The following is a 26,418-nucleotide window of genomic DNA, read 5'->3' as shown; positions in this document are numbered from 1 at the left end:
CCACATTTACACACTTAATCATTCTTAATCTTCATACCTGCAGGATCTTCTAAGAAATATTTCCACATATTGTTAATTTGCTTGGTGAGCATAACCTTCATCTTGTTCACCAACCATAATTACAGATTAATTGGTTGGATCTGGGGTTTAAACTAGTTTAGCTAACATTCACTTAGGCACCAGTACATTAAATTATATAGGAAAATGCAAACACCTTAGAAAACAAAGTTTTAAGAGTGGTTATTATTTAATAGTGAGAATGGAAAATGGCCTGAGTTCCTAGTACTAACATTAATTGTATACTTTCTAGACCTGAATCTAACCTTCAGTTTTGAAATATAGTGAAAGCAGCAGAAATACGATCTTCAAGGAGGACGCAAAAAGAAATGGTATATAGGGAATTCAGCCAACGAATTTCTGGATTTATATTAAAGGTTATTTCAATGTCGTATTTCATTAAAGAACCAAACACTTGCTTTAAATACAATCCTTTATGCCTCCGGCTCCCTCTTGTGGTGTATCGATGTTGATCTGCCTTGCAGACCACACCTTAGAACATCTAATTGCACACCAAAGCTGTGCCACAGCAAATACCACTGCAGGGGTGTTGAATGTTCTTCTTTACTTCCATCTCTACATTTTGGCATCAGTATAGGAGATATTTACACTGCAAATAAGAATTAAAAGCCTTTGACTATGGTTACCTCTCCCAGTATTTTTCACTGTCCCAAAGCATATCTGCCCAGCGATAATAAATAAGTTTCTTCTTTTTCTTTATTTCATTTGATAGATTATATATATTTATGTATATACACACAGTACAATATTTTTCTTTTGTAATAGAGAATAAATGAGAATTTTCATTGCTGGTTGTTCTTTAAGTCAACAGATTCCAGTTAATAATGAAAAAAATTAAACATTTAATATCAAAAGCAATTTCAAGTATCTTCTATACATTTTAGTATTCAGTATATAGTTAGGTGGTTTGAGGGGTTTCTTTTTATATCAAAAGTGTATTTGAATAGACTATTTTTAACCTAATACTTTAGAGTACTATTAATATCAGGCAGGGAGTTTAAAATTATGTACCTCATGGTCCTAACTAGCTCTTCACAAGAGCCATAGGTCACTTGTACAATATTTGTTTCAAAACAGGGTTTAATCATCAGCAAAGTCAAGATGCAATTACCATGTTTAGAAATGCAGTATTTTGTTCTACAACAGGTCAAGCTATAGTCCTTGATGTGAATCAATGTACAACACCACTGTCTGTATAACAGTACCTGACCTAGGCATAAATAGTACTGAAGTTCCCAGAGCTATTCATCCCTTAACCTTTCTGTATAAAAATAATTCAACTTAGGCATATATTGCACTAATTTTATCATACTGTATAGCTCTCATTCTGCAATATCTGTTCTCTTTGCTTAACTAAGATTACACTAGGGTTTTAATTTCCATGGAAAACCTGGGAATAGGGCAACAGACACACATACGGTGTGCAGTAAGGGGATATCTATTATATCAATAATAATCTCAGAGGCATTCACAAAGCAAACTACACATTAGATTTGGAGATCATTTTTTCCAGTAGATTCATCATTCTCTCCTGTAACTGTAAGCTTTGAACTTGAATGATGTTTTGCTGATCCAGAATCCTGCGCACTTCTCTACACGTTTCTTCCATAGCTCTACTCAACTTCTTCTGTTCTTCCAACATGGCTTCCATTAATTTTAGCTTCTTCTTTTGGAAACTGCAGCTTTGCATTTTTCTTTTCTTAACTGGTCTTTCTTCAGCTCTGAAATGTGAATATTTGTTAATTAAACTCATTTATATAAAAAGAAACCTATGTTAGAACCTAAAATTCTATAGTACATTCTTGGCCAAGCTACAGCCTAGTCCTATTTTTAAACCCCTCTGTGCTCTCCAATAAATCTCCTCTCAAGTTTGTGCCAAAACATAAGTAGTTAATGAGAATGGCTTACTTACTTGCATAGTCTTACAGGCTGAAAAAAAAAAAAAAAAACAAAAAACAAAAAACAAAAGAAAATAATTAAAAAAAAAACACCAAGGAAAAAACCACAATTTGTAAATCTCATTGTTTTTAATGCAAATTTTCCATGGAGAAAACAAGTCATCATTTCAGGGGGAGGTGTTTTTTTTTAATCTTGATTTCCCTTACACATTGAATTTATAAACTGCATTGGGAGAGGCCAAATTTTGCTTATTTGGCCATTAAAACTCCAATTTTAAAGCTGCAGCAACCATCCCACATAGAGAAAGTGCTGCATTGTTACGTGTGGTGTAAGTTAAAGTTTGGTTTTTAAAGCATCACGTAAGTAAGGCTGGTCCCACTACAGAATACTAATCTCAGAACTAGCCCTTGCACTGAACACTTATTTGTATATTTCATCACAAAACATTATAAAGGACATAAAAATCTAGGAAGATAAGGCTTAGAAGATTCCTTCTTTTCTTAGTGGATGAGAGAAAATCTGTGAATGTCTACCTGGACTTCAACTAAGCCTTTGACACCATTTCCCACAACATTCTCCTGGAGAAACTGGCTGTTCATGGCTTGGACAGGTGTACTGTTTGCGGGGGTAAAAACCGGGGTAGATGGCTGGGCCCAAAAAGTGGTGGTGGATCGAGTTAAACCCAGTTAAACCCAGTTGGTAGCCAGTCACAAGTGGTGTTTCCCGGGGGTCAGCACTGCTCCGTTCTATTTGATATATCTACCAGTGATACAGATGAGAGGAGTGTTTCTTCAATAAGTCTGTAGATTACACCAAGTTGGGTAGGAGTGTTGATCTGCTGGAGGGTAGGAAGGCTCTGCAGAGGGATCTGGACAGGGTGGATTGATGGCTGAGGCCATTTTTTGTGAGGTTCAACGAGGTTCAGGCCCAGGTCCTACATTTGGTCCACAACCCCATGCAATGCTACAGGCTTGGGGAAGAGCAGTTGGAAAGCTGCTCAGTGGGAAAGGACCTGCGGGTGCTGATTAATGGAGCTGAACGTGAGCCAGCTTGTATCCAGACAGCCAAGAAGTGCAACAGCATCCTGGCCTGTATCAGCAATAGTGTGGCCAGCAGGGCCAGGGCAGTGATCATCCCTCTGTACTGGGCACCTTGAACACTGTGTTCAGTTCTGGTCCCCTCACTACAAGAAAGACATTGAGGTGCTGAAGCAGGTCCAGAGAAGAACAACGAAGCTCATGAAGGGTCTGGAGCACAAGTCTTACGAGGAGTGGCTGAGGGAACAAGGGTTATTTAGCCTCAAGAAAAGGAGGTTCAGGGGGAGCCTTACTGATATCTAAAAATACCTGAAAGGAGGTTGTAGTGAGGTGGAGGTCAGTTTCTTTGCCCTAGTAATAAGTGAAAGTGGAAGTGTACTGCACATTCTCAAAACCTTCAGTTACAGCCGGGTAACTTCTTTTCTAACTTAAATAATAGTCCACATGTTCATTCACACTTTTTCTAACTCCAGACTGGATTCCCCAGCATCATAGTTATCTGATGATAGGCCTTTTATGTCCCTTTATGCAAAGAGCAATCTCAGTCATGTTCTGCCAAACGCAGTATCCTTTCTAAATAGGATGTAATGAGATGGCACAGTTATGAGTCGTATGCCATGTCAACACCTTGCAGATTTCAAGACATCCATGAACAAGGATAACTTGAACTCTTGAGGAATGTGTTTTATTAATGTGAAGAAAGGGAGGGAGGTCATTGAGCTGTGGCAGATTTGTATCATAATTTCATTCACATTTTTATCCTACTTGACAGGCTTTGTGCAACAATGACTGTGACATTCAGATCTCTCAGGAAGAGAAATAAACAATCCTAAGCACCTGAAAGACTTAATGCAAATATAACAAAAAGACACAAGCCCCTTGACATTCAAGAGTGCAATTACCCAAAAAGGGTGAGGTCTATGAAAAGAAACAAGTGGATTAAATTAAATGCTATTAAAATCTTAGAAGGAAAAAAATAGAATTGCTCTTGAGGGAAACTGTGAGTACTCTAGACATTTGAATGTGCTGTCCCCTTATGCACAGGTAAGAAAAAACATCAATCTTGTTTAAATATGTTTTAAATGTACACTAACATAGTGAACACTGGTTTTCAGATTATCCAAGACTTTAAATTTACTTGTACAATTCAAAGAGTTTTAGCACCATTACACTGCTATAATAATACTAAAGGTGAAAGGAGAAGTCATCATCTTTATGCTAAACAAAATTTTGGAAGTTATACAAAATAAACTCACTTTTTGTAGATTCTACATATCATATTTGATTCTGAGCATCAAATAAATGTGAATAAAATGAATACATGCTGCTCTACTCAAACTGTGAGTCAAACTTGCAGCTGATCGCTGAGATTATCACAGCCAGACAATCCTGAAAGAGCGAGTCTTGGCTGACTGCAAATTCTGTTTGCCCCCATTAGCTCTAAGGGCTGGAATGATTTGAAATGTGATTCTCAGAGAGGTCAGGCAAGTGGAAAAGGTCTACAGCAGCCTAAGGACAACACTGAATCTGTTATTCCAAGGCTCCCATCACTGCACTCCCATTCACAAAGAACACATGCTTTCTGATAGGCTGAGCAAGAAATGTTTTGAAATGATGGTATTAGTTTAGCTAAAGTCACCTTTTGAATTTAAACCTGTCTTCCCAGAAGATTTAAACATTGAAAACTCAATCGATCTCTATCCTCTTCCCTATACAGTACTAGAAAGCAGCTATGGTAAGACCTCCTGCCTGAAACATGTAAGAACTGGCTCCTAGAGCCACAAGAGGGCTTGTGTCTTGTCGAAGTAAGCCCTGGTGAGAATGGTCCTTAATAAGGAATGAGAGAGAAAATCTGGGGCATGTCAGTGGTACTGAGCTGCACTGAGCATTGCAGGACTTTCTTGGCAATTGTGGCTGCCATGTGGGTTTTAATTTCAATGGAGACCAAAAAATAAAATAAATTAAAAAAGGAAATGTAGTGATTTGGATGGAAAGATCTAAAATGAGCCTTATTTTTAAGGAAGGGAAAATAAAATCTTTGAAATGTTTTCCTAGGGTCTGTGCAGGATTTTATCTGTTTTTTTCAGTTAAATTTGGTTCATAAAAAGCCTATAAGATGTATAACTATACATCCAATGCAATAACTGCCTTGGGCAGCTACAGAGAGGAGAGAGAGGCAAAATGTCTGGTGGTGATGGCAGCTACCTGGGGAACTGTGTCAGCAATATCTGTATTCAGCCAGTAGCTGAGCAAGCACTCAGTGACAAGTGCCTGCTCACAACAGGTTTCAGCTCAGAAAAGTCCCCCCAAAAGCCAGGGCACAAGGATTCTTCAAGGTCTGCTAAGTACTCTTTCTGTTTCTTTACAATTAACAAACACAACTCAGTAATTAGTCTTCACTGAAAAGAAATTTCAGATATCCCTGACTTTGGTGGTGTTCCCAATCTCCTTTTCTCTCCAGCCGTAAGGACTAGTAATGAGAGTTTTATGATCATTCACAAGTATATAGACTTGGAATTTACAATCCTCTCTTTGCAGAATAGCTCTTGAAGGAGAGCTCTTGAGAAGAGTTCTACAAAAGAAGGATCTAAGGAATCTAATTTACGAATAAAGAACCCTCAGCACCAGGGAACAATGTAAAAAGTCCAGTGATGCCTGAAGGAGTTACTTGAATACTGAAGTGTTTCCTCAGACACTGAGCCATCTTTCTTGAGAAGTTCTAGGTCTCCTGAGCAGCATGCCAGAGACAACACTCCAGTGTCAATAAATTTGTACAACAGAAAGTCAAGAGGAAAACAGAGATAGGAATATGGGTTCAACACTGAGTAACCCACCAGCATCAGTGTCCTCGAATAGTTTCAGCTACGAGTATGTCTAGTTTGGCAATCTATAGGCATGAGCATAAGAAATGATCAGTATTTGCTGTAGCAAACACTAGTCATTTCCTGTTGCTGATTCTGCATGTTGCATTCCATGATTCTACGATTCCTTTGCAGCCAACACCTCTGGGACAATAGGGGTGCAATAGATCCTGACAGCACTCACAGCCTCTGTCAATCCTAGTCTCTGAAGGTGGATTTTGAGATATGGAGGAAAGAGGGGTCTAGGAAATCCAGGACCTCAGATACAATCCTCTGATACTCTTGGGCCTCTAGTGTCTATGGCAAGGGGCCTCCGAGAGAACTGGCACAGGCATTCCCCTGACTGCACAAATGAAGACTGGAAGAGCTTTGTCATTGGGACTGTGTTCCAAGCAGAACCTTCCGGAGTTACTTACACATTATGCTCCGAAACAGGCAATGCAGGGTTCAAAAGAAGGAAATGAACCAAAGGAATTCCATCTCATCTGGGATCCTGAACAAAAATGAATGTGTACTGGAGACCAGGGGGAAAAAAGTAAAACCTCCAGATGTAAATAAGCAAGGTATTAGGCAAGTCTCAAGTGAATTTATTGTCTACCTATCTAAGATCAATTTAATTCACTGTTCAATTAAAAGTTCCTTGATAGATTGCCTACACTCACATATGGCTCATTTCAGGTGTGTGTGCGAATAACTAATGAAGCAAGAGTTGAATACAAAGAGTAATCTGTCTACCAAAATGTATCACCTCCACAAAACCATAAAACCAGTTCTTCCTTTCTGATTATGTCATGGCAAATGGGTCTCCAGTTCCAACAGTTTCTGGAATCTATGGCTTTCAACAGCTAACAGCTGTTTCTGGTTTGTTTGTGCTTTTCTAGCTATGTACAAATCTGACTAGACCTACATAATCCATATCTTCATGGAAAATAGTTAACAATTATTTGGAAATAAGCAATATTGATGTTAGAGATGGCACAACAATCCTCAGAGTTTGAGGACTGAAGATCAGGCAACCTGGATCTTCTGGTAAACTAGGCTCATTCAAACACAGCCAAGTGCATTTAGGAATTAATGAGGCTCATCCTTGAAGTCAGGTTTTAAAAGGAACCACAAAAATGGCTTGGAGCCTGGGCAAAGCATCTTGCTATGATAACTCTGCATAATGAGTTAAGATGCATGACATAATAATGTGCATAGCCTAAAGCTCAAACTTCTTTGTAGATGCTGCCCATTCAGATTTTAAACAGCCATAGCATAATTTTAGAAAGATTAAAGACTTTGCCAAAACTGTTATTTCCTGAATTAGAATCCTCACCAAGTTTTAATGTGCTTCTTTTAAACAATTCATGTCTTGGTTAATTTATGTTACCAGTTCTTACTGTCTCTCTGTGAGTAAACCTTCTGTACCAAATTATTCAATCTACATTTAAAAATTAAAGAATAGCAAAGATAGTATGATCATGGCACACAACTACCTTGGGGCAAAAAAGTGAAAAATCCTGAAAGGGTCTTCAGTATAGTAAAAAGAAAGATAAAGAAAAGTAACATCTGAAAGCTTAATTCACTATATTCACATTAGAAACAAGACACCGGTTCAAGCAGGGGTTTAATCACTGGAACAGATCCCTGTAAAGAAAAGTGAATTCTCCATCTTCTGAATATATCAGGTCTAGGCTGGATAGCTAATAAAAAATTTCCAAGAGTCAAATGAATCACAGAAACAAAGAAGTAGAGGACAACAGAGACATGCAGCTGTCCTCTGCTAAGGGAAGTGTGTCACAGAACTCCCTCCATAACTTTTCTGAGCTCCACAACAGAATAACTGAATTTAAATACATGGATGGCATTTAGCAAGGAGTCAGACTAGGTGGCACGGCGGTTTTCTTATGGTCTATCACTCTACAAAAGTAAATCTTTCACCCCTGTCTTCAGTACAATAGAAATGGCAGAAGAGATGAAGTCTGAATCACACTCTCAGTCTGTGTAATTACATTCTGTCATTACTTTAACAATGAAAACAGAGACTATAAATTAGTCCACAGGATGAAAAAAACAGTTTTCAATTAGATAAAAAGTCATTTACAGTGGTGCTAGGAATTTTGATTTTAAAAGTTTAAGCTGCAGTACAAGACTCCAACACTCTGCATTCTATTATCTGACAATAACAGAATGATTCTATTATTGTCAGCTGCTCTATGGACACTGCAGTACAATACTAGCTTTGTTGAAGCCCAAGAGCTGTGATAGAACAATACTAAACAACTTCCCATTAAAAGAAAATGGGGATTTCAAATGTTTTCTTCATCTGAAAATTGCAACAAAAATAAAAATTAATTTTATCGCACAATAGTTGTATTGCCACTAACTAGCAAAATTCTATCCCAAAGCCAAAGAATTTAAAGTAAAAAATCCCCAAAAATTCTATCCCAAAGTCAAAGAATTTAAAGTAAAACACAGTTTCAACTATTTTTAGCTTGAGGGTGTGTATGTATTCACTGAAGTATAAATCTTGACATATTTCTTTATCATAAATTAAATTCAATTTTAAGTCATAATTTATGTAGCCAAGTAGCATCCTCCTATGGTCAAGGATACTGTGGCAAACAAGAAGCTGTATTTGAGATTTTAAAAGAATAGTACTAAATAGTACTAAATAGTACTAAAGTTTTCAGAAGTTTAAAAGTTGGCTTAAAAAAAGAATATTGGTTGACATTTTCTTGAATATCCACTGTTGCCATAACATTATGATTTTTACTACTGAAGATCCCTTAGCATAAGCTTACTTTGCACAGTTGACTGAACTGTGCAGTCTGTTGCACAGAAAAATAAGGCATATACAGTTTTAAAATAAACAGCTGTAAAATGCCTCTATATTTCACATACATATATGTGTGTGCTTTTCAAAATATGTTTCAAAATAATTGGTTTGCATAGCTGTAAAGTACAAAAATTGAGAGAGAAATTAAGGACCTGAAATCTTCTTTTAATTTCAATTCCCAGTGTATTGTCTTTGGTTTCTCTTTTGAACTCGTCAGATCATCTGTGTATCGTTTAGGGCCACGAGCATTTCCAAAAAAGCCAAGATGGACCCAGGTTTTGTATGGGAGTTCTTTTCTCTCTTGTTCACTGTTTCAAAGTGTTTTTCAAATACAGGATGACACACTAATTGCATAAGCTGAAAATTGCTTCTCAGTTCGTGATTTACCATTAGTAACTCTAAAAGAACTATCTGCCTTTCCCTTAGTAGCTCTAAGTGATTTTAACCCAGCTGATATCATTAGCAAGCACTGTATTTCCTTCTGGTCAAGAAACAGTTCCCTACTCTTCTCTCATTCACCAGGGTAAATTAAACAGGTCAAAGCTGTACAAGCTTTTCAAACCCCCCCTACAGGAATACCACTTCTCTTCCCACATACTCACCCCATTAATATCACAAGTGCCTTCTAATTTTTAATCTGATCACAATGCTCACCTGAAATGTTATATTAATATCTGAAGTGGTATCTACTGCTCAACTTTGAACTAGGATAAAAAACAATTGTTGACTGTGAACAAAAAGGTTGCTACAGTTCAAGAATTATAAACCCTAATATATATTCAGTTGCCAAAAAAAAAGTTTTAAATAATAACCAGCTATTCGAGGGCTATTTGGTTGAGTGATTGAATGAGTTTACCCTAGTTTCATTCACCCAAGAGTAGGCCTGGAATCAATAATCCATTCTTGTTAGGTTGGTTCTTCTTCCAGCTCAACACCTTCTCAGTTGCAATGACTGACAGATAATTTCACTGTTATAGTAAAAGCCTCACAGGCTCACGATAAGGATCTCTAGGACCAACTGTTTTCCCTGCCAGAAAACTGTAATGAGCTCTTATTTCACACCACTCTGGGTGAAAAATGAGACCAATAAAGTCTAAAAAATTGTACCAAGTGTACAACCCTGCCTTTTGTTAAAAAGCTGCCTTCCAGAGAACTCCAATCTTATCAAGAAAAGGGAACACATGTTTGCATTCTCTAACGAGCATTTACTTTGAAAAAGTGACATTCTCAATTGTATTTAAAATGTTGCAATGCACTTTCAAACGGTGTGAGTAGCACTTCGGTGTCCACAGAAATATTTACTTGGCATCTTTTCACTATTTTAATAATAGCTGAAGCCAAAGAAATTTCATAGTCATACCAAAAGCAAAACTAGAGCATGCCAAAAGTCATCTAAACTGTATGTTATATCTCAGCTCACACTGCAGGGCTCTCTTGAACATGCCTATACCCCTATAATAAACACTCTACCTCATGTGAGCCGTGACATGCATGCTGAGTTTTGGCAATATTATACAACTTTTTCCCCAGTCCTCCTACTCCCTTCCAGTCTCTCGTAAAGGAATAAAGAAAATGCCCTAATTCAATGAAGTGGCTGAGACTGGGGAACAGATCTCATTTGTGATTTACAGAAAAGATACAGCAGCCGTTAGAGAAAAAAAGATGCTAGGGTGTCCCCTTTACATAGCAGACCCGGGTCATTCTGTGAAACACAAGAAAGGGGGGAAAATAGATACTACCTCAGCTTGTAAGAAAGTAAGCTTGACGAACTCTCTGAGTGTTCATCTTCAAAGCACTCTTCCCTTCCTTCATATGTAAACTGGTTATATGGCAAATACAGAGGTGTAGACTTGGCTGATGGAGACTGTGAGGCCTCCGTCTGTGATGTGGAAGGACCTGGTTGCTGGTTTTCATGCATTTTCACATCGCTGTGGTCTGTCACTTTGGATAAGATCCTATCGATGGTTTTGTAGTAAGGCCAGTCAGGTGCAACAGTTTCACTGTCAGTCATGCATTTTAATTTCCTGTAAGAAAAGGCATACAACATTAAAGCTTGTTTTCTTATGAAGGTACTTTTCTTACAGATCTTCTGTCTCAAAACATTTGTTCTGGTCACATTTAGGAGTCAAACTGAATACTTTTCATGAGAACAAAATCAGACACTTTTTTCTTTTGATCTCCAATGACGCCTTTCTGTTTCTCTTCCTAGTTTTGCCCTGTGATTAAAAGTTGCATGTAAACCCCAAATGAAATTCAATACAAATAAAGATCATTACAGCTTATAATGGAAAGTGTACTTTTGGTTGTAGAATAATTTTTCTTCCCCTTACAGAGTGCCAGACTAATCAATCTGACAGCAGTCCCTGACAACTAAAGTAGGCAACACATCACAGCCTTATCCAAACTCTGGGCAACCCTGTCCTTCCATGCTTTCAACAATAAATATTTCTTTTCCATGATGAATACAAGTGACTATAAGTATAATTCATATCCTTTTCCTAATACTGCCTAAAAGCTCTGGGTTGCCTAGGTAAACATCCTATTAACAACCATGAGATGGTAGATGTCTGTTCACCTTTTACAGAATAATGATCAGCGTAGGAAGAAGTATAGAATTTAATTAATTTACAGAAATAACCCTAACAAAACCAGTCAATATTGCATTACAAACAGCACACACAAAACAATTACAGTGACAGTGAAAGGAGTATCAACCATGAACTTGTCTTTCACATGCATCTTACTATGAGATCTATTAACCACTCCTAACCCAGTGTTCACCTCTATCCCACTCAGTACACATTCTTATTTTATTTATTTTTACTGAGTAATATAAAACTGAGGTATACAAATGAATTGTACATCTCAAGTAAACTCCAGTGCCCAGCTAGAGTCCCAAACTTTCTTTCTCTTTCCCTTTCCCAGCTTGGATCTTGCTACTCTAAATCAAGATGCAGCAAGGTAACACGACAGGAAAGGCAAGACCAGTGACAAATGCTCCATTTTCATAAACCAGATTTCATTTAAATTAACAAAAAGCTGAAACAAATCTAATTCTCACAGCTTTCCACATGAAGAAAAAAGGATAAAAACTATTCCTGGACACCTGGCCCACCCCCTTTTCTTGCAGCCTTTCAGGTTTTTCATCCTCAGAATCCATCCTGCCCACACCAGTCTTGCAAAGGATAGAACTAAGTAACATGTAAACACAATAAAAATGGTGCCAAACTTAAAAGTGAGAACTTCAAGTTCTTCCTTTTAGTTAGCGTTTAGCCTAGAGTAAGGGGAAATCCACCAGCAAGTGAAAAAAGCAGTAAGATTTGCTTAGGTTTTAAAGCCATTTAAGGATTCTTTTTTCCTTATTCTTGAAAGGTCTGGTGAGCTTTTCCAGGTACTTAGAAATGCACATCACAGTCCTGCACAGCAAAGCCTCCTCAGCCATCCAGATTTGTATGCCCTCTATGCATTCAAAATTCTAATTTCATACATGTTTGCAACCTACTGCTGTGACTTCATAGTCAGAGAATATTTAGCACAACCTACAAATACACAGCACAGAAACAAAACAGCTAAATACAAGGCTGACAGCAACCATCATTTGATATTGATTATTTTTAGCTCAATTATTTAGGCTATTTGCATGAAAAACATATCAATTAAACCATTATAAGCTACTAGCCAAGTCCACGTTCCACATTTGTTTGCCCATCTTGAAAAAAATACATTCAAACAATGGGGTTTAAAACATAACTATCCTCAGCAGCTAGCTGCAACACATTCACCATGGTTGGTCATCTCCATGGGCCAGGCAGCAAAAAGCCATGTGTGTGCACATCTCAGCCATGCCATGATTTGGTGGTAGATGCCCCAATCTCTGCAAACATTCGAAGTCAAGTTGGATGGGGCTCTTCGCAACCTGACTTAGTTGAGGATGTCCCTGCCCATGGCATGAAGGTTGGACTACGTGACCTTTTTAAAGGTTCCTGCCAGCCCAAACCATTCTATGTTTCTATGCAGTTTTCAGGAGCAGGTATTTTGCCTGAGCAAGTCAGTACTTTGGTTTCTATGTTTGAGCTCAGCTGTGCACCCCAGATCCCATTTCTTTACAAAACTATCATGATTTTGAAGGAAGAGTTGTTGTTTATCATCTGCCCACACAGCTGTAGAATTGCAGGTATATAAAACCAGGTATTTCTCTGCCTCTGAATACATTGAATGAATACTAATTCTTCCACTTCTGACTGCTTACCATAGCTCTGGGCTAAAAAAAAGGGATCACTACCAGGAGGTAGGCAAGACAATTTTGTTAGCTTAAAAGCAGCACCAGAAGCAACCATCTACCTGTATAGTGTCTGGCTCATACATAAAGAAAAAAGGATGAAATAGATGGAGAGATGGGAAGATAAAGGGGGAGGGAGTGCCAGTCCTTTGGAAAAGAATTAGGAACACTGCAGGTGGAGGAAAAGAGGAAGACATTCACTGCGATAGTGTTGACGGTTTAGCCTTCTGGTAAAAAGGAGAAGCCTGGAGCAGAGAAGGCTGCGTGGAGACCTCATAGCAGCCTTCCAGTACCTGAAGGGGGGCTTATAGGGATGCTGGGGAGGGACTCTTCATTAGGGACTGTAGTGATAGGACAAGGGGTAATGGGTTAAAACTTTAACAGGGGAAGTTTAGATTGGATATAAGGAGGAAATTCTTTACTGTAAGGGTGGTGAGGCACTGGAATGTGTTTCCCAGGGAAGTTGTGAATGTCCCATCCCTGGCAGTGCTCAAGGCCAGGCTGGACAGAGCCTTGGGTGGCATGGTTTAGTGTGAGGTGTCCCTGCCCATGGCAGGGGGGTTGGAACTGGATGATCTTAAGGTCCTTTCCAACCCTAACTATTCTACGATTCTATGATTCTAAAAACAAAGCAAATGGCTAACTTTGTAATATTAATATCAATGTCATAACTGATCAAAGCAGGTCTTAGTTGCATTCACAATGTAAAGTTGGGGATTTTGTTTGTTTTGATTCTCTGTGTTTTGGTCTGTTTTAATGAAAAAAAGACTTTAAAAAGAAACAGGGAAATGATAAGGTTGGGATGCAACAGTCCAGAAATGAGAGGGGAAGATGAGCCAAACATTCAACACTTTGAAATTGGGCAAATTGCTGCCCGTGTCAGCATGCCAGGCAGAAAGATTAGGTAGGAAACAGGGGTAACTGAGAAAGTCATCAGAGCTCACAAACTAAATCCACAGTGAGTTTATCTAGACCTGTTGCTGTTTCATGAGGCTCTATTAAAAACCATTTGAGAGCAGAGGCAACTGAGAACTCCCTCCCAAAACTCAAGGATCAGAGTCAAGTTTCCAGTGGACAAATAGCTGAAGCATGAAGAACACTGTCAACCCAGGTAATCTGAAAGGTGGTTACTTTTCTTATTGCAGACAAGTGAATGAATTTATGGGCTTTGAGATCCTGCTGCCAAAAAGCATCACTGAATGGACTGAGACAACAGCTGAGTAATTCCTGCTGCCACTGACCTTTCTTCAGACTTTGTTCTGTGTCTATTAATCCACCATCTAAAATAAGATTATGACAATATTATGTTCTAAAGCGTTTTTTAAATCACCATTATTTAGTCAGTAAAAAGCACACAGTCTCTAACTTGCCACTTTTTTTAGGCTTTGCTCAAAACAGTATTGCTTTTTTATTATTATTACAGTGTTTGATATTACTACTTGCCTTAAGGAACAGATACAAGATCCATCTCCTGGGGTTTCTGAGAAAAGCTTTCAAAATAAATAATAAATAGCAACTGTTCGTGAACCAATCAATGGTGAGGAAAAGAAAGATGTATGAAAGTACAGTCCTAAGTTGTGCATCTGCTATAAATTATTGAAATTAAAGAGGAAGATAGTAGAATATTCATATTCAACTTTCTGCAGTAATTTGGCTGTGCTTATATTTTATCACTTGCTGTAACAGAGGTCAAATATTCCAGTTGTTTAATGTCACAGTAGAGCAACCGATTACACAAGCAGCAACATTTAATTGCTATCATGTACACATGAAAATAAAAAATTAGACTAATCTTTTATTCAAATCATGAGACTGATTCAAATTTAACAATCATTAACATTAATTGACTGCAATTCAAATCAAAAAGCAACAGCTGCATCCTGGTTTGGAGGCTTTGCGGAGGGTGATGGTTTTGAAAGTAATAAATTTACGTTCACACAGTTCTTATTTTTAAACATCAGAAGGAGTCAGTCAAAACTGTGGCCCCCTGTGCAGGCTTTACAAACCCTTTTGCTTTCTATAAACCAGCGTGCATTATGTCAGTGGAAAAACAACAGATACAGTGCACTGTTACACACTGAGATCAGCATATTAGCGGTGACAGGACAGCTTCTTTCAGAAGGACTAATTACAGGTCCATATGTGCTGAATGCCCCAAGTAGCCTACATAATAGCAAGAATTCAGCACATACTCTTAAGTAATGCTAAACTGCAAGAGCTGGCTTGCTAATCTCAGCAAAACTTTTGATGACCAGCACATCAGAAAGCTTAACTTTGAATTCCAGCAGGAATTGACTCAGCCTTTCCTTCTTCCAAGGTGGATAAATAGGGAGGTTCACACAGCTCACTACACAGATGTCTATAATACCAAACATTAAAATCCCGGTGGCTGACCTTTCCACAGCAGATATTTTGGATATCATAGCAATTCCTAAAAGCAGAATTTTCTTCAAATGCACCTGCAAAAAAAAGTTTTCCTTCCACCTATGGTGCTGTGCAGAATTTTCCACCCAGGCACATTTCCACGGTGGATGAAATGGGTCTTTAATACACTGAGACTCCAGTCAGAATTATTTCAGGTCGTGGTATATTTTTCCCTGAGTAGTTTCCTCCAAGTGCACCTGGACTACAGTAATGCAGAGGAGTAAAGGAATTGCTCCCAGGTCAGCCCATTGTCTCACTGCCTCACCTCTGAGAAAGGTCAGCGCTAAATACTTCAATCATTTTGATGGACAGGTTTTGGGGGCACATTTGCCCATAAAGACACTTGGTTATTTTTCCATCAACAGCCGATAATATCCTGAAACTTGTTGTCTTTTATAACTTTGTCTAATCTGAAGACAAACAGCATCTGTATTTTAGTTTAATAAACCTGATCTTTAATAAAAATAATAATAAAACAACCTACCACTCTCTTGGTGTCGATGATTTTCAGTGGTAATGAGTTCCATGTGCTTATTATGTGGTGTTATACACATTTATATGACTAACTGTTTTATATGACTAACTTCTTGCCTTGCAATTCCAATAAATAACTTCTTATATTACAGCAAAAGAAATACCTGCTCTATACTCTGAAAACAGTACTGTATATTTTTTACGCACCTCCAGAACTCCTTTATATTTCTTTACCTTCTTTCCAAGAGAGTCACAAACTTTTCCATTTCTCTTAATAAAGAAAGCTTTCCACATCTCAGCCTAATTGTGTTTTCTAAACATCTTCTCATTCTCTTGTCACCTCGTTGAAATATAGGGCAGTCAGAAATAAACAGAAGAATTCAAGACTGAAATAATGCCATAAAATAGATTTCTATAATGGCATTTTAACATCTAAGTAATGTTTTTGCCTCTGATGTAGAGGAATGGGATATGATCACCCTATTTTATTGCTTTGTGACAGATGCTCACGTGCATCAAACTACACCTGAACTAACTTTATCTGGCAGCACAAGATCATACACAGGATCCAAACGCACCCAAACACAGTGTGAATGCTTGGGCTGTGAGCCCATACTGAGCTCTGAGCCACCATAAGCATGCACGTAGTTGCATTAGCTCAAGCAACTGCACTGATTAATTACTGGCTAAGATACGCTCCTCCCTTACACCTATGAATGTTTTCTGACGCTTCTGGACAATGAGTAATGGCTTTTCCTGAGCAACATAAGCAAAACAGTAACTTATAGAGCTTTATCTTAAAATGCTCTGGGATCCTCAAACTGGAAAACACCATTATAAACATGTTCACTGCTTTCTACTTTAGATCCTTTAATGTTTCAGATCATTAGCATCTGTTTCAAGAGATATCCCAAGATAAGACATGCCAGTGATAACACTTTTAACACTGAATGAGCTAGTAGAAATATTCAATTACTGCTTTCCCTTGTATAAAAAGAAATATAAATGTACATATATATGCTTATACATGTATATAGCAATTTCTGGGCCAGCAATTTCATTTTTATAAAATTGTGGCACATAGCTAAATAAGAATATGATCTTACAAAATATTCTAATTCATTTCAGTTAGGGTTATTAAAGTAAGATTAGAGACCATAGCAGCTTTTCAACGCTGTAAAGAGTTGCCTAAGAAAGTAAAGGACCCTGAAGTAGTGGGAAGAAATAACCCCTCAGGTGCAGAACAACCTCCTCGTTCCTGCTACTGGCACTACATTCTCCCAGGTCGTGCTTACAAGCCCTGTGTAATCACTACAAAGCATCTCAAAATAGAGCATTTCCCACTCTCAGGATCATCCTTTTTCAGTTTATATCACAGTGCAGCAATGAAGCCCAGAAATACAGTGAGGTAAAGCATCTTTCTCAAGTATCCTGCAGGCACCAAAACATGGATTAAAACTCAGCTGCCTCACAGCAAAGCCAGCACTCAGGGGCAACTCACATCATTTCCAGTTTCAACACAACGTTTCCTATCCTTACACACCAACAAAAAGTGCCCAGAAAATGAGAAATCATAAGCCATAGCTTTTGTTCTTCACTGTTCTCTCTCCCACCTCGCCTTGAAAGCAAAGCACACAGGCGTGCTTTGGATAAGAACAAACAATAAGAAAGATGCATTTCATATTCAAGATTACAAAATGAAACAACACCGTGACAGTGCACGGCAGTTTCCTAACTCTCCTAAATTAGCATCTGAATCAATAAGCAGGGAGCTGCAATGCACTGCAAAATAGAAAAGCAGCATGACAACATGCCACAGAAGCAATCTGAGAAGTTCACAGAAACATAAAAAGGATTAAAAACAAAAAGTGCTGTTTACACACACACACATAGAGTGCATGGGAGTGATTTTGTTTCCTCCCTTCCTCCGATGCAACTTTAAAGTATATTAATTAGAAGAGCTAAGATGGTCTGACTGATGACAACGCTGAAAATTTAGAACAAAGCCAGACAGAAATAGCCTGTTCCACTTGGCAATTACAGCACTTAAATATCATGCAGTGTTGCTAGACACCTGTAAAATCTTGGTGAAATACATTTCCCATCAGGGAGGACAGCAGATTTAGCAGACTAAGCAAAGGCCTGTTAACCAGCAACTCCCGACTTCTAAATCTGCATCTGAGTCTGAATTTCTGGGTGATGCTGGGCAAAAATTCATCTTACTTCCAGCTTTCTCCTCTACAATCTGGATGAAGAAAATGCCAAAGGATTACAGCAGGGTTAGTGAAACATTTCAGAGACATTACCATTTGCTGCAAAACATCAAGTTTAATATTATGGGAAATGACGTTAAAGATTATGCTTGCGGATCATACAAATGCAGAAGGAGGACATTCAAAGTTAAGGGGTTTACAGGATTTTCCCTAGTTTTCTATTTGATGAGTAGTCTCTGCATTAAATACAGCAAGGGTGCCTTACAGAAAAGCGAGCAGTTTTAACATGGTTGCCTGCTGTAATAACCTTTTTTATTATTAATACAAGCTTTGAGGAGAGATTAAATGAAAGAGTCACATATTTGATTTTCTTGCATTACAAGCACATAGTTGAAATCACCACTCAGGATTTCCAGTGTGAGGCAGTTTGTGCCTCACAGAGATAAGAATTCAAGAGAAAAAAAAAATGGGGAGGGAAGGGGGGGGGGAAGGAGGGAAGATATGCAGATATTTCTGTTAAGTTCTAATTATCTTGCCCCCCTGCAAACAACAAATGCACAACTGCCTCCCGTTTTCTAAAGCCAACTTCCCCTCCTGACTAACACTGCCTGTTCTTTATCATCCCCTTGTAGACACCTCCGCCCTCCCCCCGGCTCCTTTGGAGCAGTATTGACGGTGCACATTGATTCTCTCTCTGCAGATATAATAGTTCTTTCACTGCTGCTGCTGCTGCTTATAATTATAGCAATATGTGTCACTCAGTAATAAGACGTTCAATTATTCTTGGCCCCGTGAAGCGTAACCCTTCAACTCACAAGACCAAAATCCAGGCGCTTCAGCCCCCCCCCCAAAAAAAAACATGATTTTCTTTGCAGTTATTTTTTCAAACTTTGCCTTGTATTCCCGATTCTCACTGGCCACTTCAAACTGCAGGAGTTTCACTGCAAGGAACTGCTGCCAGGCTACCACCACCAGTCCCCTCAGCAAAGAGAAAAAAACCATAAAGCTCTTCCCCCACTAAATGCATTTCCATCCCTCTGCATCATTACAACGGTAGCTGATTATAAAGAAACAAAGTTGTCCCGGAGTTTGACATGAAATGGGGGAAAAAAAATTAACAATGACGTAACAGCAGTGGCAAGAGAGAATTTTAAAAGCGATATGAACAATCTTTAATCTTTTATCGACAGATTTCCTCTAGGAGACTTCTTTCTGAAAGGCAAAAATCACTGCGTTGCCCCTGCTAAAGTCTCTTAAAATAAAAAGAATTAACTGAAGCTTACCTGTACTGGAAAGTCATATTTGTAATTTTTATCTTTATTTCCTCTCCGTGGCGAATTTCTCCAGTCATTTCAAAGAGTTTGTTAGCCATTTTCTCATAAACTTTGGCATTCCTTTTAGTTTGTTTCAGCTCATCAAAAAATTCTTCCCAAACCAGCATTAAACCTCTCATTTCTGCATCAGTCCAGTTTCTGGCCCTCCTGTGTTTCTCAGTCTGAGAAGAGACAATGTAACTGGGAATTTCTGCTGCAGCCATTGCTGACTGACCTAAAAGGGTTTTAAAAGAGGACACTTAATATAGATTGAGTTTTTAGTTTAGGTTTTTTGTAGTGCAAGACATGCATATGTGGATAAAGAATTTGAATGACAACAGAACATATGAAACCTTTTTGCAACAGCTTGAAGCTTGAGTGCACAAAATGGGGCCTACATCTGACAGGCAGGAATTTAGTTAAAAGCTTTTAAACAGAGAAACGTCATTTTGATGTCACGTTTCCATAGCAACAGAGCAACTGCATAAGCTACAACAACAAAAACCTTTTAACTGAAAGCCAAAGAATCAGGACAAAGTTGACAGGCCATCAATATTAAAGCTTTTAAACACTTTAGGTTTAACAAAAAAAAAAAAAAAAAAAGAAAGAAAGAAAAGATCTATGCAGCCTTTGAGAAGCTACTTTTAAGTTTCTACTTCTTTTTTAGCTTTCCCTTACCTTTTAGGCAGACAATCTGCTAGCAGGGGGTCATGGTCGCCTGAACGAGCTTTTAAGTTGTGCCTTGACAGACTCTCTAGGAGGTTGCAAGAACTGAGACCATGTACACAAAAAAAAAAACCTTTTTTTTTTAGCAAAGATATGCTGCAAAAAGAATCAGCCAGCTTTCGGAAAACTATACATCTCTAAGCTAATAAATGTTTAAGCAGGCAGGCTCATTAAAAAGGAGCCTGCATCTGGGTTTAACAACACGCAGAAAATAGCATTTAAGTGTTTAAATATAGAGAGAAACGTATACACAATTTCAATATAGAGCCACTTCTTTTTTTCATCCCCGAGATGTTTTGCTGCTGATAAGCACACACTGCAGTCCTGTCAGTATGAATTTGCCTTTGTAGGTATGTATTACTGTATGTGTATTTGGTATTCCTAGTAATTTAGATGCTATTTATGCAGCCTGTGTTCTGCCTTAGGACTGCAGCAGAAGCATTTCACCTGCTTTATGGGGAACCTAAAAGGATTATTCAATGAGTTAAAAAAAGGCTGTGAGATGCTTAGAACTGTGAATAAATTGCTCTGCTGTAAAACAAGCATTTTGAGCTGGTTTCTATATAGGGCTAAATTCTGCCAGCAGTTATACAGAGAAACACCTCTTACTCGATGCATTAAACGTTGTGCAACACAAGCAGTGGGCCACATTCTGCCCCTGCTCACACTCCTGCAATCTGGCAATAACCTTTCACAAAAGAGAGAGATGCACGAACTGCATTGATTCAAGCCGTACTGCCAGCTAAAGAGAAAGATGTTAATTTCCTACAGCCCCAGTGCAACCGTGTTATGTAAAATATAAATAAATAAACCACGGACCTTTCTTATTATCATTTTCTGTTTCAGCATATACGAGCAATAACGACCTCACTGCAGGGCATTTCCTGAAGATTAATGACAGGCAGGGGTTAATGGCCTGAGGCTCACCCAGTCAGTCGTTAATCCCCAGGAAATGTTCTGTGCCTCAATCCTTAATGCTTAAGTATCCTATAAATTGTAAGTCTTCTCATAACCACATCCTCGATCTTAACAATAGTTTAAAAATGCACGGCTTGGTTTGCATCCTGGAGAAGGCAAAGAGAACACGTAATGTTCCTAAAAGGTACTCTAGTAAAACCTCTAGTACCGTTGCCTTCTTTCTAATTTATTTATTCTATTGTGCATTACAAAAGGCACAACAGCATACCATAGAACACGGAGAGGGAATCACATATACTGTACATAGGAACTTCCACTGATCATGCCTCTGGAGTGTGTCTCTGTCAGAAACGTACCTGCTGAGTCACTGCCTTCCTTAAAACAGGGAAAATAAATCCCCTAGCTTCCAAATAACTGCTTTTAACTACTAATATGACAGCCTAGCAACTATTACCTTTAAAAATGTGTAAATAGCAGCATATGTTGTGATGATGATCTTGCATGGGTTGTCTCTTGGGTGGCCAGCTGGGAGATACCACATGATCAGGGGACAGATGGTGGTCAGAAGAGGATCAGCTGGTGACACATTCATTTTATTAATTTATTGTTTCGTCTTGCAATTCCCATCACTTAACCTCGGGCTCCAGGCAGTTAGGTTAATACTACAGTACCAAACTCGCAGCCAGTGGCTGGGGATCACCAGGATGAGTCTAAGGAAGCAATGAAGTGTGCAAGAGGAAAATACCACCAGCCTCCTGTTACAGCGCTGGGTCTGACTTGGGACCAGTGCAAGCCACTGCAAAGCCAAGCTTCCTTTTCAATGATTAATCATCAACTAGAGATTTGTTTCCCCCTCCCAGACTTTAATCCACCTAGGTTCTGAACATGCTGATTAACACCGCGAAAACCTATAGTGTGAGAGACACCCATTGTAAAAACCCAAAGACATGTGTGGTCTCTGCTTCAGAGATCTTTTTAATCTGGTTTCAAGCAGAACAACCAGGACAGGGTGGGGGAGAACCTGTACAGCTGCAACAAGCCCTTTCTGTGATGGTCCACAGCCATTCCTTCCCCTTTTCATCCACATGTGCCTGGCATATACACAGCTGCTCCTTGTGCTCCACACCATCTGCTGGGGCCTTGCCTGGCCCTTGGCCCCAAACCGGGATCTTGCAGAAGGGGGAGCGGGGGGGGGGTGTGTTGCCCTGTACAATTCACATCTCAACTTCTCTGTACGCTGTTTCCTATTAGTGTAATTGACAGATTGATATAGTGGTATAGTGCTATTTAACATCTGCTAAATAAAAGAAATGCTTTCTAATAATGTTTCCCTTATTCCCCTCCCCTCAGCACCAGAGGGGAATCTAAGCTTCCAGGACTTGGGTTTGATCCCCTCCTCTGAGAAAGTCATCGATACCAATTGTGGAGACTCCACATGCCTTCTCTGCTTTGCTGAAGCACTTGAGCCAAGTGGTTGATAAAATGACTGTTTTCCAACATGGAGCTGAATGCAGGGAAAACTTTTTTTACCCCAAATAATCCCTGAAGTCCTCACCAGTGCCTGGGAACTACAGAACCACCTCTCCTGGCTGTGCCTCTCTCTGCTGATGTTCTGCAGATGTGCTCAGTCCCTGGGAGTCACTAACCCTCTGTCCTGGCCCCTGAGGCAGGAGAAACAACTAAGATAGGACCAGCAAACCTTTAGGGGAAGAGCAGCCCTGCGGCAGTGAGAGCCATCCCTCCCCACAGGATAGGGACACTGCGAGGAGAAGCTCTGTTAGCACTCAGTTGCATCTTGCCCAGCTCAAGCCAAAGGCCAGCCAAGACTCATCATGTACCTCGGACTGGCTGGTCACCAAACCCAGAATAACTGCTGGCATGACAAGCTGCAACTGTGCCAGACCCAAGGCACCGATGCACTTGGCGCTGACATCCCTCATGTGCTCTACTCTGACGTCTCTGTTGACGCCAGAATGCTCCAGCATCAGCTTCCTCCAGACTGAGGACCGACCTGGCACTGAGTACAACACAAGCAACTGAAGTTGTAACTGTTCTCATCAATAAAGTAAGGATGTTGCTTCTCTTGGAAAATGCCAGCATACATAATGGAGCTTCCGAGGATACTTTTGTCAATGACTTCCCTCTGTAGGAGAAAGCTGCTCTCCAGCTCACCCCAGTCCCTCCTCTGATGGGCACTGAAATGACAAGTCTAGAAGACATTTTTTATGGACGCTGGCCTCAGTGGGATGGAGGATCTCACTCATGCCCTTCCTTTTAACGCACACCTGCTCCTAAGAGCGTAGAGGAACATGAATTTAATGATCCTCTCACAGATCTGTTCCTCATATCATGTCTAAACCCACTACCTTTATTTGCAATCAATATGTACCAGCTTAAAAGATAGCTTTCACATCTCTTCCACCTTTCATGGTGACTGCTACAGATGACAAGCCCCAAAGAGGGTAGAAGGGTTTCTCATTTGCAGATGTGGATCTAACGAAGTTCATCCATAGGTGTTTCTATGGCAGAGATCAGACAGCTCCATTAATCCTAACTGTCTGTTGACCACACTTCGAGTGATCTCTGCTACCCAACTGTGGACAGCCTCCAGCTGTGCAAATGTGGGTTAACGCACGCCAAATAAAACTTCCTTTGGCCAAGTTTTAGGGAAAGGTGTTTTCCCTTGCATTTGCTGGGAGATAACAGCTCTAGTCAGTCAATTACCAGAGCTCAACCCACAAACTGTGAGCCATTAAACTGTTATTACAGAAGAGCATGTCCGATCCTGCTGATGGGATTGTGGTAGGAGAAGTGAGGCAGCACCTTCTTGGCAAAGCAGAATTTATTCTATTAGGATGCAAAAAATTTCTGCAGCCTCTCCTAAACGTATGTGTCGGCAACCCAAATGGGCAGCTGCCTATAGAGGTGCTGACACACAGGTTGGTACCTGTTTGTATTTCAGAAATGGAAATACGTTAGTTTTGGTTCAGGTAAGTCTTGAGACCAATTGGCTTCCTCCCAGTTTTAACTCTAAATGCACCGAGCACCCTTTTAGGCAGCAACTCAGAGCAGGGAAACTGGGAGAAGGTCCCCGCTGGAGGGCCATAAGAAGTACGCATCACCCCTCAAAGACACAGGTCCAGCTCTCTAAAACACATGGGTATTTCAGGACACCATCCAATAATGTCTTGATTACATATAACTCAAAAAATAAAGCTGCTTGCAGCCTTTTGTGTTTGAGGCAAGCTGTTGAAAGCAAGATCATCCAAAGCACAGGCTTGTCATGGCTCTTTGCAATTCTACAATCTGGCCCATCAGGAGTGTAACACATTGGGGTTTGCAGTGCAGTTGATACTGTGTTTTAAGTTCAAAAAAGCTGTCTGCATGAGTTGGGGGGTTGTCACCTGCCCCATGTTTTGCTGCCTACTGGGCTAAAATGCCCACTTTCTAAAGTCTTACTGAAAATGGTAGTTTTAGTGTCTCTGATCACTGCACACTGCAATTTACAAAGAGAGATAAAGGCAATGAGGTAAGAAATACTCTTCCACTACTTCTGAAAACCTTGGCCAGAGGAGATAGGCAGGGACAGACAGTTACAGAGGAGAAGCTGTCTTCTTTTCTCCCCCATTAAACCAACGGGTCCATGGCAGTGAAGTTATTGTGCTCAGGAAAGTGCTGGAAACCAGGAGCTCACCCTAAGGTAGGGAAGTGCCTTGCAGACAGTGGAGCTGGGCTTGGGAAGTCTAACAAGGTCCATGCACCTCTTCAGTCTGTCATACTTCTTGGGTGATGGAGTCATGTGGGTTTGCAAAGGATCAGAAGATATGGAAACCATAAGGGCTGTGAACACAAAGCCAGCAGGTCACTGCTGTAAAGCTGTACACAAACCACAGCTCATGATGTCCTAATACCTGTGAGGGACAGCTAACAATACAGCAGCATTTGTAAAGGAAGCAGAAAGCTTCCCAAACTGCAGGAGGTCCTATTACAAAGACAGAAAGAAAATATTCAGGCTGAGCAAGTACAGTAGGTGTTTCAAGGTACACAAAAAAAGGACAGGCCCTTTCATCAGAGGGTCTAAAACCAAACTGGGACATGCTACAAGGAGAAAAATTAGGATAGACCGGGGGACAAGTGACAGCAATACACTACTGATTAAAGACCATCACACTGTTGAGCAGCTTTTATGTGCATCTAAAACAATACCTGCAACGAAGTCTGACAATAGAAATGGGTGCTTTGGAGGAAGCTGGTTGAGGGGAAGGTGTCCTGGCTGACGCAGGGCAAGGAAGGTCATGATAAGTCAACACTCAGAACAAAAAGGACAAGAAAAATACACATTTCCACACAAACATCCTGCCATAGGGCCCTCTGTGTGGCAGGTTTCTCTGATGGTGAGCAGGGCACAGGGTGGCTCAGGAGGATGGACTGAGAAGGTGCAGGTGAGCTGGAGGCAGCTGGAGAGGGTTTTGATCTCATTTTGCTAGACCACGTCCTGCTTGAGTTTCACTGTAATCAGAACATTTCCCAAAAGCATTTTGATCCTGCTGAACTGGCAGATTCTGACCAAAAATATCTCCTTTGCCTATTTTAGTAGTAACCATGGAAGCCAGCTTTGCACAGACATTCAGTTGGAGGGAGAAGGATGGCGAGAGACAGCGAGGTGAATGCAGACAAGCTGGGAAACGGGGCTTCAGCAGTTTTTGTGGTCAGACCAGAAGGCATTAGCACAGGGAAGGGGGAGAACTGAAATTATGTGGGACTTGAGAAGAAGGAGCTCATGGAATGCAGGGAACCCAAGAAATTCATTACTTGGAGAGACCAGGTACAGACTGGTATGTTGATAGTGATTTGATTAAAAAGCGTAATACTAAGAATTTTTTAATGACTTTCTATTTTTTAACAGAAACACACACACTCATGCTGCATACCTCAGTACAGCATACTGGGGGGGTGGGGGGCAAGAATCCTTTATGTCCAGAAGTTACAAATAACTACTCCCAAACTGTCTGGCACTTATAATATATAGAGGCAGGATGCCAGACTACATGGACTTTCAGCCACACATGTTCCTACATTTTCAGGCATAGAGATGCAATATTCCTAACAATTTATTTGTATAGTATAGAGAGCAGACATCAGTTCTGCACGTGTCATACTCCCAGTTCAATTTCTAGCAAGCAGAGCATTTCTAAGATTTGATTACTCTTAAGAAATCATTTGCAGGTCCTCTGCATATGGAACAACCCTGCAGCATGTAGTATCAGACAAATTCCTTTTCTGGTTAGCAAGCAACAAATCAGATTGCAAATAAAATCATTTGGTTCCCAGTGAATGGTTTCCCAAACCCCACTTGAAATAAATGATTTTTGCCC

At 39.8% G+C, this 26,418-nt stretch overlaps 1 protein-coding gene across 3 annotated transcripts in view; it reads right to left on the bottom strand.

Moving 5' to 3' along the window:
• Positions 1–756: 756 nt before the first annotated feature.
• The window catches only part of MSANTD1 (Myb/SANT DNA binding domain containing 1), a 33,972-nt gene continuing 8,310 nt past the window's right edge, over positions 757–26,418 (bottom strand). For 2 of the 3 annotated variants that reach the window (XM_061376000.1, XM_061375999.1), the window contains 3 exons: positions 19,370–19,634; positions 10,436–10,720; positions 757–1,799 (listed from right to left, as the gene is read on the bottom strand). In XM_061376000.1, the coding sequence (XP_061231984.1) occupies positions 1,559–1,799; positions 10,436–10,720; positions 19,370–19,634 (791 nt within the window). In that variant the 3' untranslated portion in view covers positions 757–1,558. Of the gene's footprint in view, positions 1,800–10,435; positions 10,721–19,369; positions 19,635–19,752; positions 19,855–26,418 lie in introns of those variants that run through there. The other variant, XM_061376001.1, reaches the window with a different exon arrangement.

Source organism: Neopsephotus bourkii, unplaced genomic scaffold (assembly GCF_033783945.1).
Source record: "Neopsephotus bourkii isolate Nb327-2 ecotype Australia unplaced genomic scaffold, CSIRO-AGI_Nbou_v1 NB_1686, whole genome shotgun sequence".
NCBI lineage: Eukaryota > Metazoa > Chordata > Aves > Psittaciformes > Psittacidae > Neopsephotus > Neopsephotus bourkii.
The sequence above is the reverse complement of the archived record's forward strand: the minus strand, read 5'-3'. Positions and strand labels throughout refer to the sequence as shown.